This window comes from Nipponia nippon, unplaced genomic scaffold, assembly GCF_047370975.1.
Source record: "Nipponia nippon isolate SJK-2023a ecotype South Korea unplaced genomic scaffold, ASM4737097v1 scaffold_24, whole genome shotgun sequence".
Lineage (NCBI taxonomy): Eukaryota > Metazoa > Chordata > Aves > Pelecaniformes > Threskiornithidae > Nipponia > Nipponia nippon.
Window position 1 is genome coordinate 4,727,697 of NW_028262341.1, and position 22,129 is coordinate 4,749,825.

The 22,129-nt window shown below is 39.8% G+C and overlaps 2 protein-coding genes across 3 annotated transcripts in view; one reads left to right on the forward strand and one right to left on the reverse strand.

Moving 5' to 3' along the window:
• On the reverse strand, window positions 1-5,320 carry MBLAC2 (metallo-beta-lactamase domain containing 2). The gene is made up of 2 exons (XM_087761343.1): window positions 4,749-5,320; window positions 1-2,099 (listed from the first exon to the last, which is right to left on the reverse strand). Exons 1-2 carry the CDS (start codon window positions 5,191-5,193, stop codon window positions 1,714-1,716), a joined length of 831 nt encoding a protein of 276 aa, XP_087617469.1. The 5' UTR covers window positions 5,194-5,320; the 3' UTR covers window positions 1-1,713.
• Window positions 5,205-22,129, forward strand: part of POLR3G (RNA polymerase III subunit G) — a 24,189-nt gene continuing 7,264 nt past the window's right edge. The window contains exons 1-10 of one of the 2 annotated variants that reach the window (XM_087761344.1): window positions 5,205-5,341; window positions 5,803-5,975; window positions 8,031-8,159; window positions 10,419-10,548; window positions 14,682-14,744; window positions 15,443-15,493; window positions 16,009-16,110; window positions 18,947-19,017; window positions 19,888-20,016; window positions 20,473-20,619. In XM_087761344.1, coding sequence (XP_087617470.1) covers window positions 8,040-8,159; window positions 10,419-10,548; window positions 14,682-14,744; window positions 15,443-15,493; window positions 16,009-16,110; window positions 18,947-19,017; window positions 19,888-20,016; window positions 20,473-20,559 — 753 coding nt within the window. In that variant the 5' untranslated portion in view covers window positions 5,205-5,341; window positions 5,803-5,975; window positions 8,031-8,039 and the 3' untranslated portion in view covers window positions 20,560-20,619. The remainder of the gene's footprint in view (window positions 5,342-5,802; window positions 5,976-8,030; window positions 8,160-10,418; window positions 10,549-14,681; window positions 14,745-15,442; window positions 15,494-16,008; window positions 16,111-18,946; window positions 19,018-19,887; window positions 20,017-20,472; window positions 20,620-22,129) is intronic. The other variant, XM_087761346.1, reaches the window with a different exon arrangement.

Consider the following 22,129-nt stretch of genomic DNA (forward strand, 5'->3'; position numbering starts at 1 on the left):
TTCAAATAGTAAAGGCAGGAGTGCAGTGATCTGTGAAAGGAGAAAAGTATTACATAAGACATTCTTTTTCACTATTTTTAGGCAGAGATGCTTTTTATTTTGCAACTGTTTTTTTTTTTCACCAGAATTTATACCTGTTAAGAACGCTATCAATTTCCACTCCCCCTTAGACAGAGCCCAAACTTTGGGCTCCCTTTCTGTTGGGTATGATGAGAGGGGCGAAAAAAGCTTCCCTATGAAGTGAAAGCCAAACAAATAAGGTTAAACTCTACTAAAACTTGGGAAAAACATTTGCACTCTTTTTAGGAAAGTATGTATGTCTACATACGAAAATAACACCAGACAGTGTCCTTTTAAAAAAGTTAAATATATGTATCTACTGTTAGAATAATTACACAAACTTTAACCATTTCAACAGCTTTTAAATATCACACATTGAATTTTCATAAGCAAGTTACAATGTTATTTAGTGTTTCTCAATGTATTCATTCAACTTTTTTTGGAACACAGTCAAATACAATGCACTTTACTTTTCATAAAAACCATACGCACCAAACACCGCATAAGCAAACATTAAACAGTTCAAGTTACATTCACTTTGTGGTAACAAGTGTACCAGCTGTTTAATCCAGCAACTGCAGTAGGGCAAGATCATGTTAAAGCATCCATCCTTCCCCTACCACAAAGCATTAACAGCCAAGTTACAATCCAGTCACATGAAAAAATGCAAATAAAACCTTTAAGCTTGTCACAGTCCAGTTCTCTCAAATTTACAGAACAACTGTAAATAAAATTTATTTTATGAGTTCATCAGAAAAAAAACCAAACACATCGAGCAAGAGCTCAATCCGCTTTGCACAGAGTAGTCTAACACATTAATTCATTAGCTCACAAATTCTCTTAACTCCTAACTCGCATGCCTATAAGCAAAACAGTTCCCTAGCAGACGGTGAGAGCGCTCATTCTTGCTCCTCTGTCATGGTGCAGGCGTCCCCTGCACTACACTGGGAAGCATGAAAGCCTCAACAGTCCGTCTGCTGTTGGATCAATATCAAAAGCTTTTTGGGTAAGCTGATGTATCTATGTACCTTCCAGCTTGGAAAATTGGTCTATAGTGTTTCCATACGTTAGTGGATTAGAAAGAAACTGCCAGATAGCTACTTTGCAAAGATGCAGGCGATGATGGGTGCAGCAGGCACTGAGCGGCAGGTGACAACAGTTGCAGAATGGCCCTTACCTCCTTCTGCCCACTGAGTTCTGCATAGGTGCTGTTCTTATTTTGACCTAATGGCCCTGCTCCCAGCACACACCAGGTCTTAGCACGAGCTGCGTTAGGCCAAAACCTGAGCAAATATTCAGAAACCTAGTGCTACGTTGACAAGGTTCCAGGCATGAATGTAAAACCTCTCATTTTGGCATATATGCATCTGTCAGCATCATAACAAAAATAAAACAATATATTTCAATAAAAATACATGTGCAAACATGCCCTGAAAAAATAGAAAGAAAAACGGCAGCTTTGGCTAAAGCGACTAGCTTACATATTTTTTATAAAAATAGGAATAAAGTAGGCAAAAATAGGGAGAGTTTTTGCAGGTCATCTGTATCAATTTGCCAGCTCTTTACTAATGCATACTGCTTTTGTTTGTGTCAACACTTTCATAAGCCATTTGGTTTTTCAACAGGGAATAGATCACGCAAAATGCACTGTCACTAAGAAGTGACTCTGGAATTCGTAACGCGAAGTGCTATGCTCGCAATGGATCTCATGGCACAAGTAGAAACCTTGTGACAAACTCCAGCTTGCGAAATGTAGTTGGAAGCTAAACGATATAGCCTTTCTGCCCCAAATATGTTAAAGTGCCCAGGCAGTACCTTCTCCACGAGACCTCTGTCCACTAACTCCATGAGGCGCTGGCAGCTTACAACGTAGTCACTTACTCTGCTGTAGGGAAGCCAGTCAATCATGGATCCATCGTACACCACATCTCCGCTGAACAAAATCTTCCGGTCTTTGTCATGTAAGCAAATACTGCCTCTTGAATGACCAGGCATGTGCATGACAGTAAGCTGTCGGTCTCCAAGGCTGATCACATCCCCTGCAAACAAATGTGTTACAGGAAAATGTTTCCATTTATCACATATATTAGACACCACAAAGAGTACGACCTACCCATACGCTGAGAGTTTGTACATGCTATATATCCACAGCAATGGGAGTGGGAGATTTATTTTCTTGGTGAATGCCAGAGAGGCATCTGAAAGATACACTCGACGTCAGGGTACTTTCCAATAATAGTAATAGTTAACACAGGCTTGGGCTGTATTAATTAAATCTATTGCCACCCTAATAAACTAAACAGTGTGGAAAGAAATGTGATAGAGAAAATAAAACAGGAAACAAACAGAACACATCTAAGCCGGGTCTCTTGTGAAAGTTTACAAAGTAAGCATTTCACAATTTATTACAATTCTACCCTCACTTAATTCACCTAGAATTCCACTGCTTTTGAAAGGCAAAATGACAGAACATAAACTGCTGGACGAGAACCAAGGCTGGCCTCCACACGCTTTCTTCATCTCATTCAATCACATAGATAAAAATAGAACTTTCTTAACATCATGTCATTTTTTGCCAGCTTAAATGTGAATGCATTTTCATTATACTAGCCAATGAACTGGTAGTTTCAGCAGAAAGTCAGTCTAGGGATCGAGTCTAGGACAAGTAAGTCTTCTGTTGATTTTGAATTGCAATGCCAGCTTAATTCTAACAGTGCAGAACCCATTAATTTACAGGTGGTAAATATGTAAACTTTAGGGCTGTGTAGGGAAAGGTGACCAACATATAAGCCATTGTAAAAACGGTAATATGCATTTCAAGTTCCAAGGAGAACAAGAAAAAGGTACCAAACCTCTATTGTATTAGAAATCTGAAAGTTACAGATATGTCTTACACCAGAGACAGGCATGCCACAAATTTACTCAAGACTCGGCAAACCTAAAGGTACTTAACTCTTGAAAGGCAGATCTTTTGTGACAGGACCTGATGCGCTTTGGTACTCAACTGAAAAGGATCACTGAAAATGGTAGAAGAGAGTACGGAAGGCACTGAACAGCTAATATCTGCCCATGCTGTACCTAAGACAGAGGTGGACCCCTATGTCTGCAGAAGCAGCTAGTTTCAAAATGATCAGAGAGAATTTTTAGCCAAATTCTCTAGGGAAATGTTGAGAAGCCTTGGTAGGAGGAAGAAATAGACTTGACTATTAAGAAGATTGTACAGAAAATGCCTGTGGTGGTGAATGAAACAACAGTGGGGATGGTGAAGTTAATGGAGCCAAGTGTTCCAGTGGGTTTCAAACTCCTGGCACTGAGAAGAGTACAAAGAAGCAGAATATGGCATCCAAAATTTAAAGAAGAAATGCACAGAATTTAAGGAAAAAAACCCAACACTGGGGCAGCTGAAGGAAACTGTGTGTCTTAGAAGATACAAGTGAGTAGGAAAACTGTAAATGGTAAGGCACAATACAAGCAAATGCAATTTTAGCCAGAATAGCCAAAACAAAAGGTGCTTGAAAGATCTGGTAAGATTAAGGTAATGCAAAAACTAAACTCAACAAATGAAGCAGGCAAGGTAAAAGGAAAAGCTGCAGCTTTGGATTGAAACAGAGTATTGTCCCTGCCACATTCTGTATTTTCAGCATCACTGGATATCCTCACCCCACAGCAGTGACACGTGCTGAGATGGCATGCCACTTCCACAATGTATGTCTCAATGAACGTTCTCTGACGACATTACTTTGGCAGTGAGTGTGCTTGTTCTTTCATAAGATTATTTTTAAAATAATTTTTAATAAAGAAAAAACAACTTAAACTTCTGTTGATTGACTACAGTTAAATGTCACATCAGATCTCCTTTGAAGTCTTCAGTAAGTTCAGTTCTGCTTTTCCAAGCAGCTATACAGGATGGCCTAATACAGCCAAAAAGAGACTAATTCCCCTGCAAAAGGTGTCACCTGTCTGCCAGACAGCTACCCCTTAACTTCTGCTTCACCATATCAAACTGTCAGGTTGTTGCCAAAATAACCTAGCCACTGTTACCCATGAGAGACTAAATGGATTTTTTTTTTATCTGTAACAAGCCACTTCTGTAAATGTGACACTTACGTAAATTCTGTAAAAGTGAATCCCTATTCTTTGCAGTACATATTTCAATAAACTGCTTTGTTCTTTACACTGCTATGCCTTGACAGTTTATAAATTATACGGGTCACCAGATGCCAGAACCGACTGCCATGCTGTTAGAAGCCTAAGGCTAAACCTGAGGTGCTCAATTAGTCAGCCACTCAAATTGCTGCTGAGTGATTCTCATTCTAAGGAAAAAAATCCTGCACCAACAGGCAAGCAGATTAGGGAAGCACAGGGTATTTTATGCATGTTTCTCAGTTTCCGTCAACACTTTCAGAACTGGCGGAAACAAGAACTTAACCCACTACATATCTTTTTCGTCCCGTGTTTAGGATGGCTTGTAGATTCTGCAGAGTGGGTTGCGGAGACTGAAGAGAAGTGCAATAATAGCAGTTTAACTGTCGTAAGAGGAGGCGCACGAAGCAGTATGAGAACAGCGGCAAGAAGGATGTTACTCTGCGACCCGATTCGAAATACTTAAAACGCCTTTTTAAGCTCAGGCGTTAACACGAGTACTAATCTCGACGGAGAAGCTGAGCCCGGGCCCCGGCCGCCCTTACCCTCCTGCAGCAGGCGGGTGGGCCGGACGGGCGGGACGCGGAAGTGCCGTGCCCGCCAGCCGGGCCGCGGCGGCCGCGCCACCTCCCGCTCCGACAGCCAGGTGACGGCCTCGTAGTTGTCGCCCCGCAGCAGGGCCGCCGCCTCGGCGCTGTGCACCGCCACCTCCTCGAAGTGCTGTAGCCCGCCCGAGTGGTCGAAGTGGACGTGGGTAGCGACGGCCAGCAGCGGCCGCCGACCGGCCCCCTCCGCTGGCTCCAGCAGCCCGGAGGCCCGCAGGTAGTCGGGCAGGCTGCGCAGCCCCAGCCCCGCGTCGATCACCACGTCCCGCTGCGAGCCCCGCACCAGCCAGATGTTGGCTCGGTTGCCCGACTCGTAGAAGCGCTCCTGGATCCAGAAGATGCCGTCGCCCAGGGGCTTGTGAGCGAACCACTCCAGCGCCGACATCGCCCGGCAAGCCGCTCACCGACGGCGAGCCCCCCCGCCCCCTGCTCCTTCAGCGCGGCGGCGGGCGGGGCGGCCCCGGGCCCGGCCCACTGCGGCAGCCGCGGGCGGAGCGCGGCGGCGGCGGCGGGCGAGCGGCGAGAGCGGAGCGGTGAGGGGCGGGTGAGGGAGGCCGAAGGGGCTCCGCCGCTGCGTGAGGTGGCGGAGAGGGGGTGAAGGCCGCTCCCCTGTCGTGACAGGGCCGGGAGCTGCCCGAGGGAGGCGGCCGAGCCCCGGCTGCCGAGCGGGGAAGTAAAGCTGTAAAGCCCGGGTCGTGAGGGGAGCGGGAAGCGGGGGGACCCTCCGGGGCGTTCGGCGAGTTGGGGCGGGGGTGGCGGCGCGGCGGACGAAAAGCGCGGGGAGAGGGAGCGGGAGAGGGCGAGGGAGGAGCCGAGGGGCTCTGTTCTCACATGGCAGGGGCTTGTGGCCGTCGTGACAAGTATTTTCAACCTTTTACCTTCAGGGGCATCAGGTGAAAAAAAAAAAAAAAAGAAACATCCAAAATCTGAGTGTTTAAATTTCAGTCCTTTCTCTTTTATCTGCTCTTCCCTTCCACTGCCTCTGAAAATCAAGGATCTGAACACAACCGAGAGTTTTGTTCTGAGGAGAACGAACGTATGGTAACGAGAGCTCGTCCGCCGCCATCGCACCAGCTGCCTCGCAGCCGGCGGGGACCCCGTTTCCACAGGCCTTTCCCTCCCGAAGGTCTCTGCAGCCTTCCCCTGACTGACGGACCAGGCAACAGCGTACGTAGTTTCGAAGGAATTTTAAAAGCTTAACTCTGAAATTCGCCTTCTCACTTGTAGAGTAAATGACACATAAACTACCCGTAAACACAAAAATGCATCCAGGTGCTTCATTAGGCATCCCTCGTGGCAGCCAAAGGACTAGTTGTCCTGGTAACTTTGTCATGCTCGGTGACTTAGTTGTACATGTCAACTTTTCCTTCACAATTTGTCCGGTCATCTGTCGCTGTCAGTTGATGGTACGCTTGGAAAACTCACAAGTTTCAGTAAAACTGCAGAGTTGAAATACCGCTAGTTTTAAAGCTTGTTACTATTCATCAGACTAATGTGCTATTTCAAGAAAGTCTTAGGAGAGTTAATTGTAAAGCAGCATTTTAAAAATGGACCTTTATATTCACTATAGTTAATGCAAACAGTGTGCCTCTCCTTGCTAGCCGGACATGTCCCTTTCTTTTTTGTTTTCTTCTGTTGTTGGTTCCCTTTCTTCACACCTAGATAATATAATTGCTCATGTTTGGGGCTTTACTGTATCGTTTATCTTTCTCCATTCTGCCAGGCTCACATCTTGGTTTCATCCTGTTTTCAAATAAGTTAGCTATTTCTTTTTTCTTTTTATCTCTTTTTTTTTTATTTCCAGTTAATTAAATGCTCAGGCTTAGATTTTGCTTTGTTGTCTGTCTTAAAATGATTTATTTAGGTCTTTCTGCTTATTTTTAGACAGTTTTCTGTGGTGCTGAGTGATGTGGAAATACATAATGTAGTTTTGTTTTATCCAAGCAGAGCTTATTCCCATTGAAAATAATAAGTAGAAAAATACTTGCATCAACCTGATGTTCATAGGCATTTAATAAAAACGCCATTGCTTCCCTTTGGGGGAATCTTAAAAGATGTTAATCTTAAGTATGCTTTTCTTTGCTCCTAATCATAATTCTCTCCTGTATTCCTTGTTGTTTTAGACAAGTGTATGAGAAGCTGTAGTTACTGTGCAGGTTCTTATTTCCTGTTTGAACTTGTTCTCTCACCTGCACACTAATGGTGGGAATAGCTGTGATGATACAGGTACAGCAGTAAGTCTGGACCAGACATGCTCTTACCAAGCAGGGTGCAGTACGGTAACCTTGCAATTAATGGTAAACAGCACATGGGATTTCTGGGCTGGGGCCTTGAATTGATCATTACATGGTCTTGGGGAGCGAGCAGTAGCACATTGCGTCAGCTGGGTTTCATTTAGGTCCCATTTGTTGTCATCTTCCCCTGCAAAAAATATGTTTCTCACATTTTGCTTTACTTGCCAACCCATGGGTCATGCAGTCCTGAGATGGAGATTGACATAACAGTGAAGTTGGTGAGATGTGACTGGAAATGTAGTTTTGCAGGCTATTTTTCTTTTACATCCTTGGTGAAATATTTTTGTTAAAAACAAAACGAAACAACCTTTTATCAGCAGTTAGCTTGCAGATATGCTGGAGTAGAGCAGAGAGAGCTATTGCGAAGAAAAGTCCTTTGATGCTTTTAGCTTGAACCTCTTGCTTTTGCCTCTTTTTCTGTACCCAAAACTAGTTACAAATATAAAGGAAAAAAAATAATCTGGGGGGCAAAGAAGCCATGAGTGACAAACACAAACTGTTTTTTGAAGAAAAGTTCAGAAACTGCAAAATATATTCACAGAAAGTTCAGGGTCCTTGAACTTCTTTTTTCTTTTTTTTTTTTAGTCTTATATTGTTTCTGGTTCTTCTACCCTGATTGAACTCAAGTCAGTGTATCTGAGGTTTAGAAGAAGAAAGTTTAAAATTCCTAGGTTAGAAGGTAATTTCAGGCATGCAGAGGTGGCTAGCAGAAATGAGGGAATGGAGCTGATTTTAGGCATGTACCAAATTTATAGTATGTGGAAGAACCTAAGATGGTCATTAAAAATGGCTTGCTATTTAAAATGACCTTTGAGAGTGGTTTTAAAATTACTGTAATCTTTGTTAGACATTAATTTGATAGGTAATACATACATGTATTTGATACATGTAATGAAAATAAATCTTTAAAAATCTGCAATCTTTTCAGTAACTCCAGATGGCTGGGTCAGGTAGAGGAAGAGGACGTGCTGCATTTACCTTCAACATTGAGGCTATTGGCTTTACTAAAGGTGCAGCTCTACCTGATGTCGTGTGTAAGCCTCCACCGCCATTTCCTGTAAGTACAGCAAGTGTCTTAGAGCATGCTCTCTGCATTCAGGTAAAGTGTATTCAGTGTTGTGTTTGGGTAATGTAATGAAATATATGAACAACCCTAAGCACTTTAGGTGAATTTTGAAGCATGTAATGTAAATAATTGTTTTTCTTATTGTTACTTCCTGTCCCTTTGCTAACTGCTGTATCCCATGTTTAACTAGATTGCTTGCAAGGTGTTGGTTTGTTAAAGTCCTCATCATGATTTGGTTTTCTGGACATTACAGTAACGGAAACACTGGATATCTGAATTTGCTTGGAATGAAGTTACACTAGTCTTTGAAGCTGATTTGCTGATTTTAGAAATTTACTGTTAATGAAAACATGAAAGATTTTGGATTATTATCTTGTACCTCAGTAGCCAGAATTTGAAAATAAGTGAAAGATATTTTATGTAATTAAGGAAACTGAGATTTAGCATTTGGGATGCATTTGAAAATTAAAGGGGAAGAAAGAGCATTTTCTGACTGAGTTTTGCTGTGCAGGGAAGCCTCGACAATTTTGCGTCTGAAAAGTAGTCTTAACAATGTTGCAGTTTTTATATGAGAACTTCCACTTATGTCAGGATTTGATCAAGGTGCATGAAATTTTTCTCAATCTCATGTTATGATACAGAACTTGCAAGTTTGGCATATAATTGGTGCTATGCTGAGATTTCTCTGAATAGTTATTTCACCCGAGGTTTTGACTTACTGAACCACATGTTATATATCCTCTTAGTCCACCTTTACAATTAAGATGTGTGATTTCATTGATACTAAGCCATCTGTAACTGTTCCTAATGTTAATGTTGCCGTCTGCTTGATAGCACAAGGAAACTGAATTCTGTGTGAACTACAGCTTCTGCAGTTACAGTCAGCGGTGGATCAGCCTTACAGAATTACTAGCCCCAGTATATCAAGCGTATACCATGGAGAAGTTAAAGATGCTTTCTTCCTTCTGCGAACAAAGTTTCAGAACTAAGTTAAACTTTTCAGAGGAAAGCTAGTGCCATTCAAAAAATTCAAAGTTAACCCAGTGGCATAACTAGTATCGATAAAAATGTCATAGAATCATAGAATGCTTTGGGATGGAAGGGACCTTTAAAGGTCATCTAGTCCAACCCCCTGCAACTGGCAGGGACATCTTCAACTAGGTCAGGTTGCTCAGAGCCCCATCCAGCCTGACCTTGAATGTTTCCAAGGATGGGGCATCTACCACCTCTCTGGGCAACCTGTTCCAGTGTTTCACCAAGAAATCTGGTTTCAAGAATTGGATTTAATGACTGGGCAGTGACCAAAAGTATATTACAGTTGTTGACTGATTTAGACTGAAATTATTTTAAACAGTGAACTGTTGCTATTGCATATTTCTAATAGCCACTTTTTGAGTTCTTACAAATTTCCTGTAAATGCAATTAGAAGCCCAGTTAAGGAACATCAGCTTACCATCAGCAACATTAGCGATTTAAAATGTTGGCCAGCTAGCAAATATAGCTGGAAGCAGCAAACTCCTTTCATGATCCAGCTCTGGGACTTGTGATAGCACTTTGTGCTTTGCAGCCTGCCACTCAGGTAGGTAGATTGTGCACCATCTGTCATGTGAAAGAAACAACATCCATTCCGTAATTCTGTCTCTGGCTCTAGTTTTCTGTGTATTTTTAAAACTGTTTTTGCTTATTTATCTTTCCCAATTTCAAGATTCATAGTTCAACCCACCCACCCCACCCTACCCCCCCCCACAAAAAAAAAAAAAATCCAAACCTTAACAATTCATTTAAATTCAGTTGACAGAAACTGAAATGTGTGAAGGCCTGTGTTCTACCTGGTTGTATGACAATACAACCTGTGTCTCTGACAATAGTCATGGAAAGGGTGTCCATGTTATTCAGAGTAATCATACTTAATGTAGTTAAAATACTGTTTTAGAAAAGGTTAAGGCCAGCACTGCTCTGACTGAAGAGAAAAGCAATGGCTTCTGAGTAAGTTAGGCTGTTGTGAAAAACTGCTTTTGGCAATTAAGAGCTTAACATGACTATGAATGACTATTTCACAGTTGTAATACTTTTTTTTTTTCTTGACTTGACATATTTTTGCAGAAAGGTACAGCAAAGTCATAAAAGGTATAAATTCAGTTGTACACAGTTATGCATGTCAGAATGCAATGAAGTATACTTGAAAAGTAGCATAATGCATAGTTTTGATGGATATTAAGACCTTATAAATAATAAACATAATTTGTACAGAGTACAGACAATAAGCCAGTGCCTCTGAAAACAGGAGAAGATGAAGATTACATGTTGGCCTTAAAACAAGACCTTAGAGGAACTATGAAAAAAATGCCGTATTTTTTGGCAGTAGAAGAAGATCATGAAGGTTTGTTTGTGTGCTTTTTATTTTTATTTATATCTTCAGTACTTATTATTCCATGAAGGATGGTGTAGTGAAATGCATGTATTGAAGATGTATTTTGTACTGATACTCAGGAATAAAAATTGGCAACTTATGATAATAGGGAATTTTTCTGCTTTGTTGCTTATTGAAGTTGGTCACACCTACAAGTGCTGTAACTGGGAAGCAACTACTGGGTGAAAAAGAGAGGTATCAAACATGTATTGCATTTGATATACAGTAAGAAACATTTAGACCAACTATATTCAGTCTTTTCAATTATATGCTAACCAATACAAGTGAAATAGGCATTTCTACATGTTAAAATTTTGCATTGGAGCAAGCAAATCTGTAGTAAATACCAGTGTTGAAATGCAGCTTCCATCTTAATTGTGCAAAGACATACTTAAAATAATCAATGTTATATTTAATAGCTGGACATTCTAAAAGGTACTAACTTTTTTCCCTAAGTCCATTCAGGAAAGTTCAGTAAGTATTACTGGCAAGTCACCTGAAATACGAAGATTGAGATCAGGATAAGTGATTTATTGAGGTTTGCATTGGAAGCAGAGCTGGATTAGAGGCCAAAGCTTGATCTTATTCTACTTGACCTAAGAATGTCTTTTGTTTACATGTAATTAAAAATTAACCGCTTTGTTATTGTTTGATAACAATAAATGCTCTGCTATACTTGACATCTAGCCATACATCATTATACTGTTAAAATCCAAATTTCCTGGTCAGAAAACTCTGCTAGTGGGAGAGAAGGAAAGGGGAGCAGGGTAGGGAGACTTTAATGTCTGTTTACGTTGCTGTGGGGGTATTTTAAATCTAGGAGTCACAGGAGGTGATTACTGTGAGGAGTGCTTCTTTTCATTAGTGATTTTTGCCCAGTTCTATCATCCTCCTGAGTGCTTGTTCTGAATAGTATAAAAGGTAAGTGCTGTTACAGGAGAATACGAAATACAACATATTAGGAAATGTTGCGTGTGTCAGTCCCTAGGCCCAGTCAGTGCAATAGGCAGTTGCTAAAAAGCTTTATAAAAATGTTTAAAAAATCTGAGGTGGCCAAACACTGGATAATCTTTTCCTTGCTGTCTTGTGCTGATTTTGAATAATGAGAGCTGACTTGAACTCTAGAATGTGAGGTTTTAATTTCCACCCGAAAACCATCAGAATATTTTCTGACTAAATATTCATGATGTAGATACAATACAGGTACATAGTCCAATCCCCTCTGAATTTTTGGTAATTTTTGTTTATGGTGTAGTGGTGAATTCTAGAGGTTTTTGACTGCGTGCAATTTTTTTTTTATTTGGCTTTGAATGCAACACTGATTAATGCACCTTATTGATTGTTCACTTGTTCTTGTACTAAAGCACTGTTTAAAACGGAGCAGCACTCTGCAGTACAAGCAGTGAACACACTGTCGACCAGACGTTGTGGCTCACAAAAGGCAGAATATTTCCTCTGACCTGCAGCTAGAGCCCAGCAGTCACCAGGATGCAGCAGGCAGCTGTAGTACAGCACAAGCTGACAGCCCAGGGTGGACCCTGACAGTACGGCCAGGTAAAACATTGGTTGTGAGGCAAGGAGAATAGATCTGATCTTCATTTCTAGATCCTTTTATGATGGTAGAAGAATTCCAAATTACTCTTTTATCACATCTCCTCTTTCATCTTCTGAGTAAACAAATTTAAATCTCTTTGGATTCTCATCTCACCAGAGGCTTGATGTGCTCTTGATCTTTGTCAGACTTGAAGTGTGCTATTTCTCTTTGAGGTACAAAAAAGGAAACTGCTGTGCCTGAGAGCGGGTCAGGGTTATTTCCAAGGAACCAGCCACTGTATGAGAACATAACATCTCTCTTCTCCAACTTTGCCTCATGTGATCATTCTTACTGTTCACCTCAAAATCGTCTGTGTTTCTGCAGCCTTCTTTTAGAGGTGGAGTGATCTCTGTCTGTCGCTGAGTGTCCTCCTTAATAGAACTGCCAACTTCGAAGACTGTTTTTCTACAAAAACTGACAGTTGCAGGGAAAGCAGGTAGACAGACACTTGATAGACTCAAATAATACTTCAGATGTTCTCATTGTCTTCCCAAGGATAAATTGTTAAGTTGAGGTAACTTTTTACTGAACCTTTAGTTGTACAAAAATGCCTCATCTGAGGGGTGGGGTATAATTACATCAGTGATAGTCGGCAGCTTAAAAGCTTGCTTTAATGTCAGCCACGGTATGCAGTTGTGTCTGGGACTGCATTATGAGGCAGAAGTGGCCTAGCTTTAAGAAAATCACTTTCTTCCTCCAAGGTAGATTACTTTTAACTGATCGTTTCTGTTATCTGGTTCACAGCCCTTTCCTCTCCTATATTTCATCAAAACATCTGGTAGGAATAAGAGAGAGGCAGGAGCGGGACTGCAGGCAGGAACTTCTTAAATTGGCTTTGCTGCAAGAGCAAATGAATTGTTTTAAACCCTCAGCACAACATCTGTGAGCCAAATGGTCTTTTGAAGGGAACCACTTTAGTTAGTTAGGACATAGCTATCTATCTTTCGTTCATTATTCAGGTAGTAAATGAAAGCCACGTCTAATACTACCTGGCAATTTTGATGCGTTAGTATGCCATATAGAATAGATTTTCATCATTCATTGCAACACTCATTTTGAGTGAGTAGCAAGCTTGTTCTGTAGTAAGCTCTCTACTTTCCTCGCTTCATAAGCTATGAATCGTTCATATTTTTCCTGCAGTTATATCTGCTATGACTGGGTGACTGTCACCTTGGCAGTGGTTAGGAATTAATTCATTAGCTGTGAGTGGCGAGAGTCAGTCAGATGTATTTTTTTACTGATGGCATCAGCAATTAGTTCTTCACTGAAGAGCCTCAAGCTGCAATCAAAACTACTAGTTTCTTTGCCTCCCTGTGCTGACGGTTTCCTACAGCATCTGTGAAGGCCACCTATATTAAATGGCCCTTGTGACACTGTCATTTTAAATGCAAGCTCTTTGTTGCACAGTTCTAAGTAGGTCTTCTGCTTGCCTTCATCATAACTAAGTTTAAAACTGAGCTTCAGTTCTTTTATCTTCCTTCTCCCTTCTTTTTCTCTGGTGAGTATGTTAGAAGTCTTTGACTGTAAAGGTCACAGTCTGCCTTTGTTACCATTTTTTGTACAATACCCACAAAAATAATCCCTGTTTGGGAAATGAGTTATTACTGCAATCAGAATCAGTAGTTTTGCATTAAGTGGATTTTGCAGTTGGGCATGGTAATTTGGTATGAAAAAATGCAACTGATGTAAAAATACTTAAGTTTTGATATTGCTTTTGTCATTAGAGATTGTACGAGAAATTTTTTTTTGCAGTAGTATAAATGGATGTACTTACACTGTGTAACTTCTGTATTATTTACAGTGAATTTCTCAGTTTAGTTCTTGTGCCTGGGAAGAGGTTAAATGGACTAAAATATGTTGCTGCTGTTTGGGACACGTCTGTTATGCTGCAAAACTTTGCCATTGCAGAAGTACTTAAAGTCTTGGGAGTTGATCATGATCAGTCTGAGACGTGGCCTTCTGAGATGTGGGAATTCTGGATACTCTTTATGATTAGCACAGTGGTGATAAATGTCACTGGCCTTGTAGCAAAGGTTAGGTTGTGAAACTGTTGAAAGAGTAGAAGAGTTAGCATTCATTTGATGTTTCAACGTGGTTTCCCTGACTATATCTGCATTTTATGTTTTCATGCTTTCCAAGGATAGAAGTATAAATTACAATAATTTCGGAGGGTGGGTTTTTTTTTGGGGGGGGGGAGGGGTGAGTTTGATTGAAAGGAGATACACCAAAAATACAAAGCAATATTCGGCGTTTTGCCTTTTTGGGGGGGATATAAAATCCAGGTCTTGGAAGTACTTAGCAGATGATCAGTCCTGGGAATTATCATGAGAACTGCTCAAAGTAGTGACATTAAACTGTTTTTTAAGTGTTTGACAACAGCACAAGAAAGTGTTCAATATGGGATTAACAAATACACGGTATGTTTAGTTACAGGCAAATATCAAGGAGAGTGTCTGGATTGCCTTTTTAGTTAATTGAATTCAGTAACTCTTTGTATCCTTCTCTATAGCAATTGAGAGGTACAGTAAAAAGTACCAGGACAGTGAAAAGGAGCATGCAACATGGACCCCAGGTAATATCTGAGATTACCAAAGGCTAATTCTTTATTAACCTGTGAAATGTTCTGCTCTTTTAAATGTTTGATTCATTGTTTTTCAAGCAATAAAAAAGTATGCAAATCCTTACCAAGTCATGTATTCCTCGTTGAGGGTTATGCTCTTTGCATGTTTTCAGATCAAGGTTGTTTTGTCAAAAAAAAAAAAATTTTTTTTTTTTTTGACAATTTATTTACTCAGTTGAAACAACTGATTTGCGGCAAAATTGCAAGCTTTAGCTCTCACTGTAGTTTTCCTTCTTCCTTACTCACCATGCAGATACCAGTTTTGAACTGGGAGCAAACATTGATGTTACTAAAAATAACCCAACCTGATGTCTCAGTCATTAAACTTCCACAACCATATCTGTATAGCTCACTACTGACAACTTCATTATAGAAGGTAAATTGAAGGGCATGTGGGCCACTGGAAGGGCTGAACCTTATCTCTTCGGGGCAGATCCCAGTTGTCCTTAAGTGGGTGAAATGCCAGTCCTCACTCTAGTTGCTCAATTTAAAGTACAGCTAGAATTCTATAAAACTGTTGTGTGCTAAAACACACGCATGAAAATAGGATGAAGCACAACAGGGGCCCCGACCTTTCCTTGGTAAGTGGCAGGGGGAGGATTACTGATGTAAATCATCATTCATATATATTAAAGCTATTTTCTGTACAGATTGGAGAAGACTACCCAGAGAGATGAAGCCAAAGAGAAAGACCAAAAAAGGTAGATTATGTATTTTTAAGAATCATTTAGTACACACTAGTTGAATGCTAGAAGACAAGCTGGAGCTGGTTAGGGAAAAAAAAAAGGTAGAAATGTTAATTAGTCTGAATAATCAGGGCTTTTGGCAGATTTTTTTCTAAATAATTTACTAGGCTGCCTGTCTTTTGTGGTTTTTTGCTTTGCTTCGGTAGGATGTTTTAACTTACTGGAACAGATTTATCTTCCTTTCCTGCCTTTCATATTGATGTACCATATTAACATATGAGATATGTAACAGTGAAAGATTAAAAAAAAAAACCGCAAAAACTTTTGTTTTGAAAGTTTGTATCTTTAGTCAGCGCTCACCCTTCTATTCAATGAATAGCTGGCTGTTAAGATTTCCTTTATATTTTGGGTTTCTCAATTATCTTGTTTATGATTTTGTTCACTTCTGCATTTTTTTAAGCTTTTTATATGTGATTTAATGTAGGTTATTTTCTATTTTCCCTGGTTTTACTTTTTTTGTTTATTTTCAGCTTTCTTCTGCAGAATTGTGAACCAGATCCTTCAACAGCAGTTGGAGCTGGTATTGGTTGTTCTTACAGGAAAAAACTTTTTTATTACACAGCATCATACGTGTATTTGTTTTTCAAAGTGTTTTCTAGTATGCATGACTTATTTTAAGTTCTCTGTAGAAGTTTGTTGCTCTGTTCATGTGAAATAACACTTGGCCTCCTGTATCTAGCTGTCTGTTATATAGAATTGTTTACTTTCTTGTTCTCTTTGTCTAAGTCCTCCATGTGTCATTTTTCAGTTCAAGGATAAAATAGCAAAAGAAAAGGGAATGTACAGTAGTCATGGAGACTGGCTCAGCTGGAAGCTTTGTTCCTTTTAAGAGCGTCATTGAGAAGCATGGTACTAAAGGTAGACTGCAAGATTCAACTGAAAATTAAGTACCTATTTGCAAAATCTCTAAAGATGAAACCAGTACATACCTGCTTTTTTTTCAAAAGAAGAAACTGCATTGGCTTTTGTAAGCCTATATGCAATAATTAGCTCCCCAAGATCCAATGAAATCATAAATGCCGATTTATTATTCCTTGTTACAATAATGTTGTGATTATCATAAACAAAGAGAGAGTCACTGCTCACTGTGGGGGATTTTTCCTCTTTCTTTTGTGCCAGTTTCTCTGTTTGCTCTTAAAAAGTACGTTTTCTTACATAGTTGTAATGGCAAAGATCAGCTGACCATCAGAACTTGAACGGATTAAAAAAATAGGTTCCTCTAAAAGCAAAAATCATGTGGTTTTAGTTTTTTGGGGGAATCCTGATGATACAGAGGCCATACAAAAGTCATATGACTCAGGAGGTTTGTAAATAGCTGCTCAGTGACACATTAGCCTTTCTGGTCCCTATCTTTGTTGTATTTTGAGGACAGCCATCTTAGGTGACACTTTATAACCAAGTGGAACAAAGGTGAGAGAGTCAACAGAATCTGCACCGAAATTCAAACAGGCTTCCTACCATTCTACCTTTGCGGATTGCAGGAGTGGTTTTTGGATCACTACACAGTTACATGTACAGGGATGGCTTCATTTTTACACACCTCTCCGTTTCCCTTAATGTTTTAACCTAAGACCTGACCACCTGCCTTCTTAGTGACAAAACTTTGGGTAGAATTCCACATCTCTCCCAGACTCACCCTGGGCTGTGGACCACAGTATCCTAGATACCAGCAATGCCTGCAAAAAAAAAAACCTCCAAAAAACAAAAACCCAAAATGTTGACTGGGTTCAGCTCTTGTAGGCCAGCTATATATGCATATGTATATAGCAGTCAGATGTATGCATTTAAGCCCAAGTACTGCAAGAACAGGTATTTGGAAAGATTAGATTGTATTCCATTGTACCTCAAAGCTATGTGAATGTAAGGAGCTATTTTGCTTGAAGTTCTACTAATGATGGGTCAGTGTCTCTAATTTTATGATAAGCTCCAGAGACGCACAGCATTTAAGGAAAAATCTTGCATGTCTGTTTTCATTTCCAGGCTGTTTGTTGTATAGGCATTATCTCTAAAAGCCTGCAGGGCTTTGTGCAGAGATGATAATTTTGAATCCCACTTTCCACTTGTTTTCCTTAAAAGCCTACTTCATTCTGGATGCGTTTGCTTTGATGCTGTTCATAAGTTATTACAGAGCAGCTTGACTTCCCTCAGCTCTGTACGGTGCTTTTGTCACATAATCCCTTCCTAGGCAAAATACAGAAATGAACTGAATGTTATTTATGACAAAAGCTTTTGACAAGATACAGGTGTTTTCTTAGCACCTCTTAGTGTTCTGCTTCCTTAAGTATTAGGCCAGGTAAAATACATAACCGCATTGGGGTACTATGTGCTCCAGAAAGGATATCCCCTCCATCAATGCACACTATTTTTCTTCCTGATACCACTTAGTGAAGCCTAAAGTGTAAAAAATGTGCAAGTTACACAACCTAGCTGGTCTGAAGCTGCCTCGTCCATCAGAAACTGTGTAGCTACACCAGTATGGCACGTTATACCGGCAGGTTTACCCTGCTGAGAAGAGCTAATCTGTGGTAGGTACAGCCCTATCATCATGCTGAGTATAGCAGAACAAAAAGACAGTTACATCATGGAAACAGGATGTCTAACAGAGCTCTCTAAAGGCTGTAACATCTCTTGGTACAGAGCTCTTCTAGGAGTTTCTCCTTCCCTAGTGGTCAAACTGCACTCCTGGAATTGGGGCAGCTATTGTCTTAGTTTAGCTATTCCCTTAGTTTAGGGTGCTGCAATTCAGGTAGCTCTTACCTGGGTATATGGAATGCTATTTTTGACCTTTGCTCCACCATACTGTTAAGTAGCATAATGAGGTTGGATTGTAGAGAGTAACTTGATAAAGATGGTGTTCATGAGTCAAGGGACTAGGTGAAAATATGCACCGTGGACTTAATAGATAAGAGCCAACTGTGGTCCAAAAGCCATCTAGCTGTAGTAACCATGCCTACTGTGTTGGAGCTAATAAACTCTGCTGTCTGCCTTTTTTTATGTATCTGTCTGAAGCACCCAGCTGTCATTAATGTGTTGCATAAATTAGTAACATTAATGAGTTTTTGTCTTTTCAAGACGATGAAAATAAGAATTGAGATTCAGTTCTAGTTTCTTAACGTATTGTGAGCATGTAGGTGAAAAGTATTTTGTGAAGCTGAACGTCACACTTCGGCCAAACCTTTGGTCAACTATCTGTTCAAAATGAATTTCAGACTGGCCCTATAGGCATCACTTAGATAAATTGGGCATTTACACCTCCATGAATGATGTAGCTCAAAGTCTAAGGTAATTTTAATACAGATGGTATGGGATTCCCATGGCATTCTCAAGATGTAAGCTCTTAAGAGCAAGTAAAAGAAGAGTTTGTGTTCTTCCATGTTAAAAAAATAATTGTGATGTATTTTATTTCAGCAGGTGCAAAACCAAAAAAGGCAAAAAGCTCTGAGCCTAAAAGTAATCTGGATGTGTTGAAAAAAATTGAGGTAAGATGTGCATACTCTTTCTAAATTATACAATAGAAATTGCTGAAGGAAAAGGACACCTTTAGTATATTTTTTGGTACCAAATGGAATAACCGGAGCAGCCTTTCTCTGGCCTTGTCTTGTTACTCTGACGGACAACTGTTCTGCAACGTGGCAGCACAAGGGAGGGGATAAGAATAGAGCCTGGCTGTGGAGAAACTATTCTCTTTACTTGTGTTTGACTCTGACTAGTTGTTCTTCACTGGGCAGCAATGTAGCCTAATTGTGAACAGCAGAGCTGCTGTTAGAGCTTATTGAAGGAGGAACTGGTGCCAGAGCTTTTACATCTATTGCTGTTTTGCCAGTCTACTGATGTTGGAAATTGAACAATTTAATAAGTTGAGAGGGAAGAAGCATACAGAAAGAGAAACGTGGGAGGAAAGTGACCTCAGTTTTGGAGGCAACTACCCACCATCTGGGAATGGGAAGCTTAAAGGTGAAACAACTTCGTAGTTTTTCTTGGTGATCCATCAGTTATTTGGTGCAGATACATTATTATATACAGTATGTGGTACTGTTTTGTCACGTATGACGTGGCCTTCTACCAACAGTTATTCCAGCAGTGGATGGTAAGGGTAAATCATCATCTCAATTTCTTACACAAGACATACTTTTTTAGACTTCAGGTCTGATAGCTAATGCTTGATCGAGTATGTCCTTATGAAGTTCTGGTGCTTTACATCATGTTGTTTTAAATACTGACAAACAACATTTGCACATCGTTATGCTAGTTGTCTTGACATTAACTGCAGCATAACACTTTGGTAGTGTGGAGGATATGCTGTTGCTGTAACATGGGCTTACCTTGTAAAGGAGATTGCCTTGTGACAGGAGTTGGAAAAGAAAGATGATGAAGAAGAAAAATCTGAAGATGAGAAAGACAAAACAAAAGACAAAGAAGGCGAAGATGATGAAGAAGCAGAAGAACCAGAGGAATATGATGAAGAGGAGCATGAAGAGGTATGATGTTAGTTTTCCTGTTTACATAAAGTCAGATCCCACTCATTGAGTAGTGTGTTGGCTGCAAGCCAAGAAATGCCCCTAGCTTCTCTGACGCTGAGGAAAAGTTGTAGCAAGAGGCATTATTACATTAATTTTGTTCGTTGTGCTACGTTGTGTTGTAGTTAATTTAACTGGGTGTTTTAGATTTGTTACTCCCAAAGAGCTCCGAAAAAATGATCTTGCAAGCAGGAATGTACATACAATTACTCATTTTCATCACTAAAACAGTGATGCCTCTTCTTTCATAGATATCAGAACTTCATTACAATATTTTCCTTTCCCAAGAAATAAGGAAAGAAAAAACTCCTATTACTGTTTCAAAACGTGGGTGCTCAAGTGCAGTTTAAAGGATGTTTCCTTCATAAATTGTCTCCTCCACAGATACAGTGATAGATGTTTTTTTCCTTTGTTTAGGAAAATGACTACATTTCTTCATATTTTGAAGATGGAGATGACTTTGGTGCTGGCAGTGATGACAATATGGATGAAGCAACATATTAGCTATTGTTGCGAGGTGGCACAGTGCTCAAGCCCTACACTACTTGAAGTAGAATTCTGGAGGTAGGCTGAGTATCAACAGGAGTAATGCTTTAGCTCTGTTGGTTTTATGTATGCTCTCCAAAAACACGTTGGACAATTCTTTTTAATTGTATTATGCTGTACAACAGGATATGGGATCCTTTGTTTCGTTCTTTTGCCAAATGTTTTGCAGACATGCGCCTTTTTAAGGTTCTGTGGAATGCCTACTGATGGAGTAAGCTATATGCCATTGTATTGCCTCTGCACAGAAGAATGTATGCGTTTTAACTGAAATTGTGCCTAAGCATTTGCACTAGTCAGTTCTATGCTTTAGCAGTCAAATCTTGAAAATAATAGTGAAATTCTTGAGGACTGCAGCAAAATAAGAGATATGGCCGTTATGGACATAAGCTGCTTGTATTTGGCAGCTGATGTCTCTGAAGGAATTTATACTTCTGAATTCAGGTGACTGAAAATAATTGACCACTAAGCACTTTAATATAAACTGACTTGAAAAGACCCTAGTCATATGGACAAACAACATGAGAGTATTTTGAAGACCTATTATTCTAGTTTAAAAGAACTCATTATTTTTAGTATTTTCATAAAAAGGAACTGTAATATTTCACAATGTGTTACATTACCTTTATGAATCAGCATAACTAATAATTAAGGCTAATTTCATTTAGAAAGAATATATGGCAGAATTTAAGATTGAGAAACTACGGAATCCTAGTTTTCACCAGTGGCACACAGATTAGTGATGAGAATTTCAGTCCTTCACCTCAGTTTCTCTGCCTCTTAAGGCAATACTAACTTTCCTACCTCACAGAGCTGTTAAGTGAGATAGCAGATGATAGCTCTCCATGTATCGCTAATGCATTTATTTCCTTTCCTATACAGAACAAACAGGACAGAAGCTTAACAGACAGCAAATCAACACAAAAACCCCCTAAAATGTAGGAAAAGAATGCGGTGAAGTATTTTGATGCATGAGGTTTTAATTAGGAAAATAAGACAAGAACGCTGAGAATAGCAAAACTGGAATGTTTGCAAACATTTAATTTTATTTAAGAGCTAACAGCTGAAGTGTAGAAAGGTTATTTCTGAGATGAGAAACTTGAGGAAATTTCAGAGCATTCTGTGTGTCCCACTGTCCTTTGAGGCTACAAAATATTATTGATTAGTGTTATTATTGATCAGTGTTATATTACTATTGATCAGGGGTTTTTTGTTTTGGGGTTTGTTTTTTTTTTTTTACTTTTTTAAAATGTTCTGTTCCTGATAACCAGTGCTGTTATCAGGTCTAATGAGAGAACAGTTTTAAAACAAAACCAATTCTTTTATCAGGAAAGGGAAGTACAACAGTTTTCCTTGCAGGTTTGGCGTTTTGTCAAGCAGTACTTTACCTCACTGCTGTCTGGAAAACAGTACTGCATTATTCTACAAACTTCTGTATGCAATAAGAATTTGTTCCTTAAGGTGTAGCTTTCAAGTGTTCTGATAAAATTCATATCAGATGTAAAGGAAATGAAACTAAAATGCTATGCAG

Bases quoted from the DNA above. Each gene is read 5' to 3' on its own strand.
- MBLAC2 (XM_087761343.1), bottom strand. From the start codon at position 5,193: ATGTCGGCGCTGGAGTGGTTCGCTCACAAGCCCCTGGGCGACGGCATC. The intron at 2,100-4,748 runs GTAAGGGCGGCC...ATTTGTTTGCAG, and splicing joins CACCCGCCTGCTGCAGGAGG to GGGATGTGATCAGCCTTGGA.